The sequence below is a fragment of the Quercus lobata genome, chromosome 10, assembly GCF_001633185.2.
Source record: "Quercus lobata isolate SW786 chromosome 10, ValleyOak3.0 Primary Assembly, whole genome shotgun sequence".
Lineage (NCBI taxonomy): Eukaryota > Viridiplantae > Streptophyta > Magnoliopsida > Fagales > Fagaceae > Quercus > Quercus lobata.
Window position 1 is genome coordinate 29,403,396 of NC_044913.1, and position 15,824 is coordinate 29,419,219.

Sequence of the window (15,824 nt, forward strand, 5' to 3'; positions counted from 1 at the left end):
TTATAGCATTTAGCATTTTTAATGAGAATGCTCTTATTAATTAAAAAAAATTATAAATTTTTCTTTTTTAAAAAAAGGTCCAGGGTTCATATATATTCTTTTGCCTTCCGAAACTGCAATATATTCAAGTACAACATCTGGAATCAACCAGGAGAGAGAAAGATCCGATATAATATAACGTTGCATGGTTCAATTCCAGAGGACATGTACAATGGGCCAAAAATATTTGTGATTTATTAATGGAGCTCTTTGCCAAGCAATCGGAAACAATTCAATGCTAACAAGCCCAAAAACATTATCTTCTATTAGGAGCTGGCCCAACCCTGAAGAGGGTCATTTTAAACAATAATATCTCAAACTTCCACAACTAAATAAATGAACAAAAAGCCTTATCTACCATGTCCACCAAGGTAATAACTCAAAGTAATCACCTTTCCCTCTCTTTGATTTTTTGTTTTTCCTTCCACTTCTGTACCCTACAATTACAAAGATGAGAATATCATTTATTTAACCAAAGCACTCTAAATTATTTGGATTGTTCAAATTGAAATTATGACTAAATTAACACTTACATTAAAGTCCAAGAATAATAATTATAAAAACCCTGAGAATAGTGCTGTGGGGTGGGGAATTGAAGCTTTTCATGAACATAAACTCAATCTGTGTCCCAATGATCCCCACTGGCCCAAACATTAACTAGGACATATATATAGTGGAATAGGTTTAATTTACATTTGTTGTTAACTCAATATATATATATATATATATATATATATAATTGTTGTAATTTTTCTTCTAATTACAATTTAACTTAAATTTCAATTTAAATTCATTCTTCCAAACATAACATTGAAACTGCGTTTTGAATGGTCTCATTGATAAATATCACAATGGCGTGTATTTTACCACACAACGCTACTCTTTCCAATTTCAGGTTGACTCAAATTAATTCAGTCTAAATTAATAAACAGAAAAGGGCTTTTTTCGGAGGGGAGGGAGGCTGTAGCGTAAGAATTGTGTTAAGTGGGTTGTATTGACTATTGAGGCGTAGTGGCGTATAGAGTCTACAGACAACATAAATTGGTGTTGTTTATTTATAACAAAGATAAAGAAAAAGAGCCAGAAATCAATGCATTGACTAGGAAACAAAGCCTTCACTACATCTTCTTCTTCTTCTTTTGTTTTTTTTTTTTTTTTTTTTTTTTTTTTTTTTTTTTTTTTTTTTTTTTTTTTTATTTTTTTAATAATATAATAATTCGATAGTTGGAAAGAAGAATTTAATTCATGAATGTTTTTATTGAAAACACCAAGATGTGTCAACCATGGTTTTCAAACTTGGACCGTTCAAAGAATTGGAGAAGAGAAAGGTTCTAGGTTTTTAAGGTCGGACCAAGGTTTAGCCGAGGTCGAATCATGATGACGTCATAATTAATTTAGTAATTGTTTAAAAAATAAATAAATATATTAAATTAGTAAAAATTAAAAAATTAACTAAAATAATCCAAATAAATATAAAGAACTATATTTCAAATAAATTCTTTTATGTATTATGTAAATAAAAATATTAAATTTTAAGCAAACATAATTATGCAAATAAAAAATATTAAATTCTAAGCACAATTGCCAATCTAATATTTTCTCTTTTATGCCAGTTTGAATAGTCAACCGTTTGTGAATTTAAAAAAAATATATATATACAAAATACAAAGAGTAGGTGGGCAGACATTGGTTTGTCCGCCAATAAAAAGTGAGTTAAATAAAGATCAGGTTCCTTAATTTTAAGGCTGTGTTTATTTCAGTGTAAAATATTTTTTGAGTCTAAAATATTTTCAGATAAAAATATTTTTAAGAAAAATATTTTTAGTGTTTGGTTGCATTTTAAAAATTATATTAGAAAACAATTTTCAGTGTTTGGTAATATTTTGAAAATGCTATTTTCCTACAAAATTTTCACACTTTCTCAGCCATTTTCTCAGCTTCCAACCAAATTTTATATCAAAAAATCCACCAGCACCCACATAAAATCCACCACTATCCACACACCAGCACCCACAGACAATCTACCACTATCCACACAAAACCCACCACCACACAACACAGAAACCACCAAAACGCCACCACACACACCACCACAACAATAACAAAAAAATCAGAGATCAAAGAGATCAAGCAGATCGGCGATGATCCAGGTAAGGGTTTGTGAGTGGCGAACCATTGAGAATCGAGCTTCTCGACGGCCCTGATTTCGAAACCGATTCAGTCGAGAAAGAGCGACGAGGTGGTGTCGGGGTTGGAGATCTGGATTGTGACGATCAGAGGATTGCCAGGACAGTACACGTCCTTGTCTGGTTGGATTTTGAGAGTGGGAACTCATTGACGGAACTCGGACTCAGCGGTGGTGGTGTTTGGTGGATTTTGGTTCAAAAGGGAGAGGGAGATCGAGTGGATCGGATTGAGAAATGGAAAAGGGAAACTCACCGTGGGTGGAGAAGATCGGCTGCGTGAGGGAGAGGATCGGTTGCATTTGGTGTGAGGGAGATGGTAGAGCTCGGTGTGAGTGAGCTTGGAGAGTACTTGCTGTTGTGAGGAGTGCGTGTGAGAGAAGCTCAGAGAAAGTAATGTGAAGAGTGTAAATGGTTTGAAGTGAAAATGAAAACGGAAAATATTTTATGCCTTGGGTCCCTTATTTTACGGTCAACACTAAAAATATTTTCAGTTTGACCCAATTTTCCGTAACAACCAAACACACACTTTTACAGAAAAGTATTTCCGAAATTGGTTTGAAGCCAAAACAAACGGACCCTAAGGAGCTATTTGTTATGGCATTTTAAGCAACAATTTTCAGTTTTTAAACAACATTACAAATTTTTTTACACATTTTTTTTATCAACACATATTTCTAAAAAATACAAACAACGTTATTAGAACAACGTTACCAAACAGGCCATAAGAAGTGCTTGGCAGCAAGCATAAGTGGGTACCAGTAAAACAAGCCTTTAGTGGTTGAGAGTAAAGCAAGGCAGTACATCATCTACAAAGAACTGAAGAAGAAGAAGAAGACTCTACAGGCAAAAATGCAGATATATGGCATCTGCAAAAATGCAGAGAGAGAGAGAGCGATCAAGACATAGAAGAAGAACAAAGATGGCGAGTGATCTCAAGTCTGATAGTCCCACGGTGGGTGGTTGAAGTTGAAGGCTTAAAGTTTCAACAATGACTGTAAGTAACAAAAAAAAAAAGAAAACTAACGATTTGAACTTTGAGAACCGCTTAAGGTTTTCAAAACCCGGGAGGTTCAATGGCAGTTCTCACGATTCACGAAATTTCTTGTAATAGTTGGTTATTAAGGTTAAAAGAATCACATTAATGAACAGTTTCCAGTTGACCCGGTCAAACCATATGGTCCGGTTCGAGTTTCAAAACCATGGTGTCAACTAGTTAAGTTTCAAAGATATTTACTTTGAGTTACCATAAAATGTTAATTCACTACATTTTATAGCCAAATGTATAAAATTAAAGTTTTAAAACATAGGTTGGGGTGCCAAGAGCTTTGTATTTTAATGGTATTGCCTAGTCTCCTTCGTAAGGAGAACCAAAATTCAAATACCCTCTCTCCCAATTGTTGTAACATTGAATTATCAAACAAATAAAACATAGGATGTTGTGAAATGGTTTAAAATTTCCAGAAACGTTGGTCACCTCTACTAACAAGTTGTGCTTGTCAATGAAAGTTCAGTAGATCAATCTCAAAATGCAAATATAATGCAGACATTTTTCATGTGCTTTACATAATTTTCTTATGATAATTTGCAAATACACATTGAACTACATGATAAAGTGTGCATGAAACTAAGATTTAGATCAAACCATAATAGAGAACATACGACATAGCAGTCTTGGTAACAACGTCCAAAAATTGTTCAACCCTATTAATGAGCTACGAACCGGATACAGTGGACAATACAAAAACATCCAAAGTCATATCATTACACATCTATGAACAAACTAACCCCAACATGAAGCTCATCACATTACGCAGGGTTGTAGAAGAGCTGATACAGTATGCATGAAGGAAAGCAAATAAAGGAGCATCATTCATAAACTTTATAAACCCTTGGAACCAGGAAGGTCAATCCACTGCAATTGGATTTCAACTTCCCCACATTCCACATTTCTCAATCTGAGGCAGAGATCTTGAATCATTTTGCCTTCAGTCCACGTGATGCAGCTCTCTTCAGAAAGGCAGTTTTGCCTGCTTGGTTGTATTCTCGACACTATGGTGCCACTTGGGAGGCCTGACAAATTCATCCTCAAGGCATCTATATATGATTTGATTTCAAACTCTGCATCTCCCATTTTGTCATCTTTGCTAAATGTGTCATGGTCATAAACGGTCTGCAATCACAAGAAACAACAATGATTTTCAATACAGAAAAGGAACAATACAGAAAAGGAAGAGGAGAGAGAGAGAAGCCTAAGAAAATTAAGATTTCATTAAGTGGCTTTGCCATATTTGACTTCATGTAGGGGCAGGGCAAAAATGTATAAGAATTGGCTCTGCATCTATGTTACTCTTCACAAGTCTTTCCCCCCAAAACGGAGATTTTTTACCATCAAGTCATAGGCTAGTGAAGCTGTTAATTTTTCATTGCCTTCTATTTCTGAGGGATGAGAAAGCAGTCTAATAGGAGAATATAACAACTTAAGATATATGAATGTGCAAATTATTAATTACTTTTTTTCTTGGGAAATTTCTAGTAACTGAGTCAGAGTCCAACATTCTTCAAGGAAATAACAGACAACCCAGTTAGCCCACAGATATATGCATGTAAGGGGCAAATCATGCTCCAGTGTTTCACTCCTCTTTTAACCAAAATTTTAATATTACCATAAGATAGAGTAGCATTAACAAGTCAAGTCAACTTAATCCATTCTTCATTGCATATGCAAGCACAAGTACACAACATATAAGTTATTTTCGACTTAAAAGATTATCCTAATATAGTTTTCATTGTTGATTGTATCTAGAAAACAATAGGAACTTCTTTAAAACCATCACAAGTTCGTAACTCATGTTTTTGACTTGGAATTGCACTTTGTATTAGCACATGGAAAACTACACAAACAAGGAGGTAGCTATTTTCACATCATCATAAGATAGTGCCTGTGTTTTCATTTGGATTTCATATTTATGCATGGGCCAGTGGACAAAAAAAACTTTACCAGCTGGATCGGATGATTAGGGTCTGTAACAGAAAGAGTTAGATCTTCATTCCATTCAGGATTAACATCCTTTTTAATAACACGCGTCTTCAGTTTCTGCAACACATGTTCACGCTTAGATCTGATTAGATAATCAGAAATGAACCACAAGTACTTGAAAATGATTTCACAGAAATCAGTGAAACTAATGTAAACAAAAGAAACATATTGCTAGCCTAATAAAATTTATTGAGTTAACTCATAAATGGAAGGAACAAGAAACAAAATAAACCAGAAAAGAGGAATATTGAATTTCCAATCAGCAGAGCATAGCCTAGAACATTCAATTCACTTAGAATCGTTATGAATATTCTACTTTATATCGAAAAGGAATTATATTGTAATCAAATTAAGGGGAAACCAATGGTTGTAAACTTGTAATGGTCATCTCTTTTTGTCATGTAAACAGCATACACTCCAACCCAACTTGCAAGCATATTTAGTAAGTATTAAATACAAAAGATCATTACCAACACTTAAAATTGACCTCCTCAAATGCCAGATATGAATGTTTTGTGAATTTCAGACCGGACTACTTAATTTTCAGTTGTTCACTTTTGACTTACCCAATAAGTTTAGTGAAGGAACTGGTTTAAGCATAAGACACATAACTGCCTCTCTCTCTCTCAGATACAAATACATAAAATAGGATCTTAAGATCAGATGCCACAAAATTAAGAAATATAATCTTCCCTTAGTTGCAAAAAATGAAATGAAGATTCTGAGATATCATATGTTCACAAATTTACATATCTGCCAAAGAATTATGATTGCCCTAGTATATAAAAAAAATGGGGGAAAAAAAAGCTAAAATGTCAAAATTTTGTAATTATAGGAAATAATTAAAAATAATCACAATTATTAATTTCCACCAAGATCATCTTCCTCATGTGATGCAGAATACAGGAAGCATGAATGACATTAGTTCTATAATGATTCTTCTTTATTATCAGGTTAATATAAATGGATCCACTCCACAATGATTGTCTTTTACCATCACGCAATATTCGATGACAGGTCCCTTATTCCTGACAAAATAATTTACCAGTTCAGCTAATTGCACCCTACATAACTGTATTTGTTTCGAACAAGACCAATTCAAAGAGAACAAGGGGTACATCATATGATAACATAAGCTCATGTTTCACGCCTTGAGCTGCATAGTACGTACGGATCCTTAAAAAGAATAACATACTAAATATGATTCCTAGATAATTTTCATTTTTCTGGAATTATATCAGTGCACAAAAAAAAAGTCTATAAAAGCCAAATATAGTAAGAAGAAGAAGAGAAATGATTATGAAGAAGGAGACCTGTCTGTTCATCTTGATGACAACATAAGGGTCGCTGCTACGAACGTCACGAACGGCGAGATTAACACCGCGCTTGACGCGAATTCTGAGGAGTCCAAGCAGATTTTCCATTAGAGACGTGGATGATGATCTTCCACTCTTATCCGGTGAACTTCTTCTTCTTCTTGGTGATGCCTCTGTTGCCATTTTTTCCCTCCCTCCCTCTTTTTTCTTTTTATATTACCAAAAAAATTAATTCAATTCAATTCTCTCCTCTCTACCACCACAAAAAATAAAAAATAATAATAATAATAATAATAATAATAATCTGCAAACAATTAAAATATTATTAATAGCCCAATTAAATTAAAGAGAGAGAGATTGTGGAGCCCACCAGAAACTGACAAAACTCCTTGTCTGACGTTGACGTTGTTGTTGTTTTTGTTTTTGTTGTTGTTGTTATCTCTGTTCTGTCTGAGTAAATTGTGATTGAGTTTTTGGTTGGGGTTGGCGTTGGGAGGAAGGGAAACCGAGAGAGAGGGTGATTGTGGGTGTGGATATTGGAGGGTTTTTGGTGGGAGAAGGTGAGGTGAGGTGACCAGGGTATTCGGTTGTCAGTCGCGGAATATTTGGAGGAGAGTCGTTTGTGGTTGGTTCTTTGACGTTGACTGCAACCATCTTAGCCGCAATTAATGCTTTGTCTGTAAGAACAATAACGTGGCTGCGGCTGTCTACTCTCTTGTCTTCCGGTTCCTTTTCTATTTATTTTATTTTTTATTTAAAAAGTTATAAAATTTGATATATTTTAAAATTGTAATTTTATTTAATTAAATAAATATTATTGTTGTGGGACCAGAGAATTCGTGGCCCAGGTCCACTCTACATTAGGGCCCAAGACCTAAGCCGAGAAGAGTTGTTGCCGAGGACGCATAATGAAAACCCAAAAAAGGCCTAAGGATATGGCCGAGGACGATCTTATGCTCAGCACCTCACAAAACGCCTGAAGAAAAGGACAAATTCAGTACAGGGGCAGGACAAGGGAGAAAGCTACCAACATCGTAGTACAGAATCCTGCATCTGACAGGTCCATACTCCAAACCATGCTATTTAACTTTTCCAACCATCTCCAACCACTCTAGGTATAAATTGACAGGACAGATCTGCACCCTAGAAAGTAAAACTTACACGTGGACACTAAAAGGGAGGTGAACACTAGTATAAAAAGAAAAGAGAGCGAAGGAGAAAGGGACCCCCGAAGGGAGGGGAAAATCCTACAAAAGGGAGAAGGGGAATGATACTATGCTCCTCGGACTCTGTCCGAGGACTTAAATCTTATAATCCGCATTAATAGAAGGTTTAGCTAGTCAAGCCAAGTCCATCCATATATAAACTTCCATAAAAACCACGATTAAACCGCTGACCTGTGACCAAGGTTCTGCCTTTCAAGCCCACTTTCTACAAATAATATTGTTAGGGCCCTTTACTTACGAGCCCAACGCCATTCTTGGGTCGTTAAATAACCGTGTCCCTACAATTGGCGCCGTCTGTGGGAAGGCTTGCACGTTGGCACATGTGGCGGCGCAGCCAAGCCTCTGTCAAGTAAGGGTCGGCGCAAGCTCCTTCATTTCCAGCAGCACGCTGTTGTTATTCTGAACATGAATTTCCGCTAGGGGCTACGCCTCGCAGTATCAATGGCACAGGCAGCTCTAGGGGACTCCAACATCAAGCTAACGCCCCCCACCTTGGCCGAGGGGCTAATCTTCGAAAAACAAGTTTTGGACAGAACCAAGGCCTTGTATGGTCCTCGGACTCAAGCCTGTGGGGAAACCAACTACTTAACAGAGAAAATACAAGTTTTGGACAGAACCAAGGCCTTGTATGGTCCTCGGACTCGAGCCTGTGGGGAAACCAACTACTTAACAGAAAAAATACAAGTTTTGGACAGAACCAAGGCCTTGTATGGTCCTCGGACTCAAGCCTGTGGAGAAACCAACTACTTAATAGAAAAAATATAAGTTTTGGACAGAACCAAGGCCTTGTATGGTCCTCGGACTCAAGCCTATGGGGAAACCAACTACTTAACAGAAGAAATACAAATTTTGAACAGAATCAAGGCCTTGTATGGTCCTCGGACTCAAGCCTGTGGGGAAACCAACTACTTTACAGAAAAAATACAAGTTTTGGACAGAACCAAGGCCTTGTATGGTCCTCGGACTCAAGCCTGTGGGGAAACCAACTACTTAACAGAAAAAATACAAATTTTGGACAGAACCAAGGCCTTATATGGTCCTCAGACTCAAGCCTGTGGGGAAACCAACTACTTAACAGAAAAAATACAAGTTTTGGACAGAACCAAGGCCTTGTATGGTCCTCGGACTCAAGCCTGTGGGGAAACCAACTACTTAACAGAAAAAATACAAGTTTTGGACAGAACTAAGGCCTTGTATGGTCCTCGTACTCAAGCCTGTGGGGAAACCAACTACTTAACAGAAGAAATACAAGTTTTGGACAGAACCAAGGCCTTGTATGGTCCTCGGACTCAAGCCTGTGGGGAAACCAACTACTTAACAGAAAAAATACAAGTTTTGGACATAACCTGGACGTTATATGGCCCTTAGACTCTACCCCGGAGAGGAGTTACCCATTAATAGTTGGGTTAGTCCCTAGACTAAATGGAATTCCCAGTCTACCCTCGGATCCTCAATACCAGGGGAATTGATGCGATTGTGATAGGGCCAGGTGTTATCAAAAACAAGGCCAAAGTCCCTCACTACTCAGCAACCCTCTCGGATGGTTTATTTTGAGTTTATCATTCTCGAACGATTGCCTCACATGCATTACGGAGCACTCAGCTGTTATCTCGGTTAGTCTCATAAGTTTAATCTACTGTGAGTTAGCATTATTGTACTTGATAATGTCGATAAGTTCAAATTAGTAGCTTTCTGTTTCAAGGTTTCCTGCTCTAAGTATCATTAAAGGAAAATATACATGTAGTACCCCATTCATAAAGTAGTTGCTGCAGAAAAGAAAAGTATTTAGAAGGAAACAGATCCATCTCTTATTAAGACAAAGAAATAGTACAACGTACAATGAAAGAGCTTGAATGAACTCATACTAAAAACTAACTACATAAGCAAAAGAAAAGATACAAGGAAATGAGAAAAAAACAGAGGAAGAGGCGCAGAGAAGAGAGATGTAGCAGCTCCAGAACGTTGTCTGCGAAAACCATTCCTCAATACTTTTACATGCCCATGGCTCAGGCAGCAAAAGAGCCTAACATGGAGCTAGCACCTTTGAAGAAAAGGTGCAGGGAGCGGAGTGTTCGTCGGTGGCCACACCGGAAGTTGATGAGCCTCCATGTTAGCCACGCTTGCAATAGAGCAGACGGCGCTGATGGTGGAAAACCTTACTTCTGACGCACAAAGAATCTGATGCAACCAATACCTATTTCGGATTTTGACTGAAAGAGGCAGAGATTCCATCCCCACCTTGTCAAAGCGGAAGATTATCTTGAGTCTGTGTCTCCCCTGTCTAGACCACACCACCTTAAGTCTCGAAAGGATCCGATGCCTCTGTGGCGGGTGTGGTTCCTTCACCCCCACTCGTGCCTCAAACATATTGCACTAAAGGTGGATAGCACTGGATATGGAGACTGTGATTATGGCTGAAGGATTATGAGTTTGAAGGAGCCGAGGGGTTTATATATAAGGGGAATAACCTCCTATCTTACTTATATAAAGGGCAAGTTGGTGGCATTTAATTTATGCAGGTTTCCAAGGAATGCTGTGGATAAGACGGTTTTGGCTCGATTTCTAACACCATCTGCAACCATAAGATTTGAAGACCCTCGTGAAGGCGCGCCTCGAGCACTGAAACGTCAAAGGACACCGCGAGAGTAAAACTGAAGGGATGCCTCTTAATTCGGCACATCTCCCGTGCAAATGGAAAAACACCAACATCAATAAAGTACAGAATTCGAGCAAGCCATGATGTGGGCCCAACATCACCAAAACCCTCATCCCCAACTAAAAGTCGGGCAGCAGGATTTTGAGGGGCTATTGTGGGGCCAGAGAATTTGTGGCCCAGGCCCACTCTACATTAGGGCCCAAGGCCTAAGCCGAGGAGAGTTATTGCCGAGGACGCATAATGAAAGCCTAAAAAAGGCCCAAGGATATGGCCGAGGACGATCTTATGCTCAGCACTTCACAAAACGCCTGAAGAAAAGGACAAACTCAGTACAGGGGCAGGACAAGGGAGAAAGCTGCCAACATCGCAGTACATAATCCTGCATCTGATAGGCCCATACTCCAAACCATGCTATTTAACTTTTCCAACTATCCCCAACCACTCTAGGTATGGATTGACAGGACAGGTCTACACCCTAGAAAGTAAAACTTACACGTGGACACTAAAAGGGAGGTGAACACTAGTATAAAAAGAAAAGAGAGCGAAGGGGAAAGGGACCCCCGGAGGGAGGGGAAAATCCTACAAAAGGGAGAAGGGGAAGGATACTATGCTCCTCGGATAGAGTCCGAGGACTTAAATCTTATAATCCGCACTAATGGAAGGCTTAGCTAGTCAAGCCAAGTCCACCCATATATAAACTTCCATAAAAACCACGATTAAACCGCTGACCTGTGACCAAGGTCCTGCCTTTCAAGCCCACTCTCTACAAATCATATTGTTAGGGCCCTTTACTTACGAGCCCAACGCCATTCTTGAGTCGTTAAATAACCGTGTCCCTACAATTATATATTTTGAAAACTTAACCATTAAATTGTATATTCTATATGCTCTTAATATACGTCGAATTTTGTGTCAATGGATATTATTTACTATATAATCTATAAGTTTATATTTTATGCATAATTTTAAACTACAAAAGATTCTTAAAAAAAAAAAAATCTCAATAAAAAAAATACAAAAACTTGCAATTTAAACAATTTATTGATGACATAACTATTGATCTTTAATTTTCTAAAAATTTTGCAAGCATAGAGAATATAAGAAAAAAATGTAATCCAATGATGAATTTATCAAATACACATCCAATAATATATATATTGAGTAAGGTTGTAACCTAAGGTTACAACTAATTTTATAACTAAATTTTGTCATTTTTTTAATAAGGTATGTATTTTTTTTCTTGATCCATTAGGTCTCATGGGTCATGTTCTTCTATCGTAGTATACATGTTTTAATATATTTTTTTATTATTTATTTATAGAGTTTCACCCTATAGCGTCCGCTTTTTATTATTGTACTATTTATCATCAAACTAAGATATTAATTGATTTTTGGTGTAGGCATGAATTGAATCACAAATATCTTGTTCAACTATTAAATATTTTACTAATTGAGTTAATTAGAACCTACAATGTTTTCTATTTCTTCATTAAAATTGTTTTCACTCCAATAGAAGAATTGTTTTCACTTTTCTAGCTAGCCATAAAAAAATCTGCACTCCCTTCCACAATATATTTATTCTAGGACAGCAACCAATTCCATACCAATCTTTACAATTATCTTATGTGGTAAGTTATGATTGTCTACTTATCACATTTACATTAATTCATTACCTTTTTTCCTCACTCACAATTCAGCCATATCAGTTAATTGTGAAAATGGCTTTAAAATTGGTTGTGGTCTTTAAATTTTTCTTCAAGTTTTCGTTCCCCATTGAAAACACACACCTTATGCGTTTGCCATGGAAACACATGATGAATATAAGCATAATAAAATAATTTTTCAAAAATATACTTCCCTCTTCTTTGTTTAAAAGTACTTATAAGTTTACTAGGAGGGTTATTTCATTCCTTTCCCTAGTAATGTTTATTTATTTTTATTTTATTTTTTTAGGGACAAAGTTTGGTAACAAACATGGTTATAGCCTAAAACAACAAATCCACTCAATTTTTTTTTTTTATTGGATATGAATTTTGACAAATTTATCGTTAGATTTTATTTTCTTCTTATATATTTTATATTTGCAAAATTTTCAGAAAATAAAAAATTATAGCTATGTCATCAATTAAATGTTTAAAAATTCAAATTTTTATAGTATAAAATTACGCATAAAAAATGATTTTATAAATGGTATAGTAAATAAAGTTTGATTGACATGAAATTTACATATGTGTTAAGAACTTAAAGAGTATACAATTCAATAGTTAGATTTTTAAAATATACTGTCTTGTTAATTTTTTAAGTGAGAGTTGTAGCCTTGGGGTGCTACCAATTTTATAACCAAACTTTGTTATTTTTTTAATCACTCCAAAACCATATTTTCTTTTTCTTTGGTGAAAGATAATTTTTTTTTAATATATTAAAACATAGCAAAACTTAAGGAATATGATAAATTAAATTTTTTAGTTTCAAAAAGAAATAAATTATAAAGGAGATTAAAAAAATAAAAAATTAAACTATATAATTTCAAAATTAAAAAATAAAAACCCGAAATTTCGAACGAGTAAAAAAATAAATTAGTTCCTAAATGAATTGAGGTTTAATTTTATTATTTTTGAAATATCAAATTTTAATTTGTTACTTTCGAAATTATTGGAATTTTATTTATCTTTATCTATTAAAAGGATTCAGAAAGTTAGTTATGGTTTCAAAAAATGTCAAAATTATGTTTACTTAATCCATATAAGTTATAAAAAAAAAAAAAAATCTTAAATCCCTAATATAATTAGATAATCCTTATTCCTTAAAAAAAAAAAAAAAAAAAAAAAAATGAGGTTACAATTGTAATTCGAGGAAAAAAAAAAAAAACTAACAAAGAAATTTTTTTCCTAAAAATTAACGCACTCTCTATTTAAATACTATCATACGCATGTTTAATACATATTTTACTAAAAAATAGCACACACTATACCTAGCAGTTTATTTCATTTCAAATCCTAAATTTTAGTTTCTTAAAAATTCCTTCGTATGTAACCTCACTAACAATAGATAAATTCAAATTGAAAAATTACATTAAACTCTAAATAAAAAAGAGTCTCATCACACGTGCGTGTGATGAGGCTAGTTACTTTTAAAATTATATGGTTTACCATGTTACATCCCTAAACTATAGGATTTAAAATGTAATTTTTCATTTTTTTTTATGAGACTAAAGTTTTTTTTTTTTGGATAGTTTATTTAAATTTCATTATCTATATTACTATTTAAGGGGTTTCCAAGCCATTTAAGCCGTGAACCCTAACTAAAACTCCTAAATTTTAGGTTAATTTATATTAAAAATAATAATTTTTTTTTTCACCAAGTTTCTCCATATCCCATAAAATTAGGCACCACCTCTCCTTACACTTTCCAACCTTTTTTTTTTTTTTTGAGATTATATCAGCTTGGGTTTATTTTTTTAGAGTTGAACATGTCCAAAAAAAAAAAAAGAATCTAGTTTTTTTTTTTTTGGGTTAGAAAATTGAAATGAACGTTATTTTTTTTTCCTTTTATTTTAAACTATTAAATTTTACAAATAATTAAAAAAAAAAATTAGAAGAGCCTCTGAGATGCGTGCGAGTGCATTCTCAGATGCTAGTTTTACTTTAAATGAGTTGGGTAATAATTGGTCCCTAAACTTTACCCTATGAGCACAATTGATCCCTTAAGTTTTAAAAATGAATTGTGTTAATCAATTGTTGTTACATGACTTTCTTCTAAAAAAAAATTGTTGTTACATGCTTGACGGAATAATAACCAAACAATTTTTCTAATGAAAAAATTACAAAAATTATTTTAAGCATAAGCGAACCTATTAACCAAGTAATGGATAATACCAAATCAAAATCTTAAATCCAAAATCACCAATTTGATAACTGAATTGCGTAAGAGAGAGACGTGTGTTCTACAATTCTATCCAAATTGGATTGGACCTAACCCTGAAGACTTTTTGATTCCATAGTAGCAAATAGCAATTGCTGGGATCTAAGAGCGTTCTTATCAAAGGTGTTAAAAATGCTAAATGCTATTTTTTAGCATTTTTAGCACCTTAAATGATAAAAAACACATCTACATCAAATATGCTGAATCTTAAAAGCATTAGCATTGAGCTACAGTGGAGTCTCATCTTTGACGCCCTACTGTAGCAAGATGCTAGAGTTTTTAATATATATATATATATATATATTGTAGGGCCGGGAAACTTATGATCCGGCCCACACTCTATTCGGGATTAGGGCCCGTGCCGAGGAGGTAGTGTGCCGAGGACGAGTGATCAAAGGCCGAGGGGTTAAGGGGAACAGCTGAGGACGACCCTGTCCTCGGCACTCCGAGGCTTTGATGAGAAGAGCAACGTCTTAGTGAAGGCTATCCCCAAATAGTCCCCTGAAGGGGATGTGAGTGGAATAGGGCCCACATGGAGGTACAGTGCGAAATAGGTTCAAGGAAAATAGGTCTCCTCCACATTAAATGCACCGGCCAACGTTCAAATCATGTTAATGAGAAAAGACGCTTGGACGGTGTAATTTCGATCCTCGTGACTAAACAGAAAAGTAAGAGGGGACAGCTGATGGGACAGGTACAGAAGTAAGCACCTGCCTGACCAACAAATGGAGGGATAAGATCAACCAAGAAGGACTATATAATGTAAAAGTTAGTGCGCCATTAGAGGGGCTGGGAAAAATGGCCAAAAACTAGAGCCTCCCAGCCCGCCCCCAGGAGAAAGACTCCAGGGGCGAAGACGACTTAACCATGTGTGAACACCACGAAAAACCCACCGTCTAGTGACTGAGGCCTAGCCTTTCAAACCCACGCTCTACAAATGATATTGTTTGGGCCTTTTTACGTGCGAACCCAACACGGTTACGGTTCGTTACGAATCGTGTCCTTACAATTGGCGCCGTCTGTGGGGAAGGCTTGTGTGTTGGCATAGGTGGTAGGTCGAGAGAGTTCCTTTGTCATTTCTAACAGCTGGTTATAGAGTTCTAGTGTAAAGTTCCGCTAGGGGTTATGATTCTTGACTAGGGGCTACGCTTGGTAGCGTCAATCGCATGGATGGTTCTAGGGGCTTGGCCGAGGAGCTAATTCCCCTAAAGCCAGGGTCCCACGCCAAAAAAAAAACTACTTCTGAGTTTTGGACAGAACCAAGGTATTGTATGGTTCTCGGACTCAAACCTATGGGGAAACCAACTACTTGGATGAGAAAACTGAGTTTTGGACAGAACCAAGGTATTGTATGGTCCTCGGACTCAAACCTATGGGGAAACCAACTACTTAGATGAGAAAACTGAGTTTTGGACAGAACCAAGGTATTGTATGGTCCTCGGA

The 15,824-nt window shown here is 35.8% G+C and overlaps 1 protein-coding gene across 2 annotated transcripts; it reads right to left on the reverse strand.

Moving 5' to 3' along the window:
• Positions 1–3,712: 3,712 nt before the first annotated feature.
• On the reverse strand, positions 3,713–7,103 carry LOC115965320 (protein C2-DOMAIN ABA-RELATED 4-like). Of its 2 annotated transcripts, XM_031084510.1 has the most exons (4): positions 6,949–7,103; positions 6,576–6,785; positions 5,224–5,319; positions 3,713–4,395 (listed from the first exon to the last, which is right to left on the reverse strand). In XM_031084510.1, exons 2-4 carry the CDS (start codon positions 6,759–6,761, stop codon positions 4,105–4,107), a joined length of 573 nt encoding a protein of 190 aa, XP_030940370.1. In that variant the 5' UTR covers positions 6,762–6,785; positions 6,949–7,103; the 3' UTR covers positions 3,713–4,104. The 2 variants fall into 2 exon arrangements, with proteins under 2 accessions (XP_030940370.1, XP_030940371.1); XM_031084511.1 differs by lacking the exon at positions 6,949–7,103 and having other exon boundaries at positions 6,576–6,786.
• Positions 7,104–15,824: the final 8,721 nt, after the last annotated feature.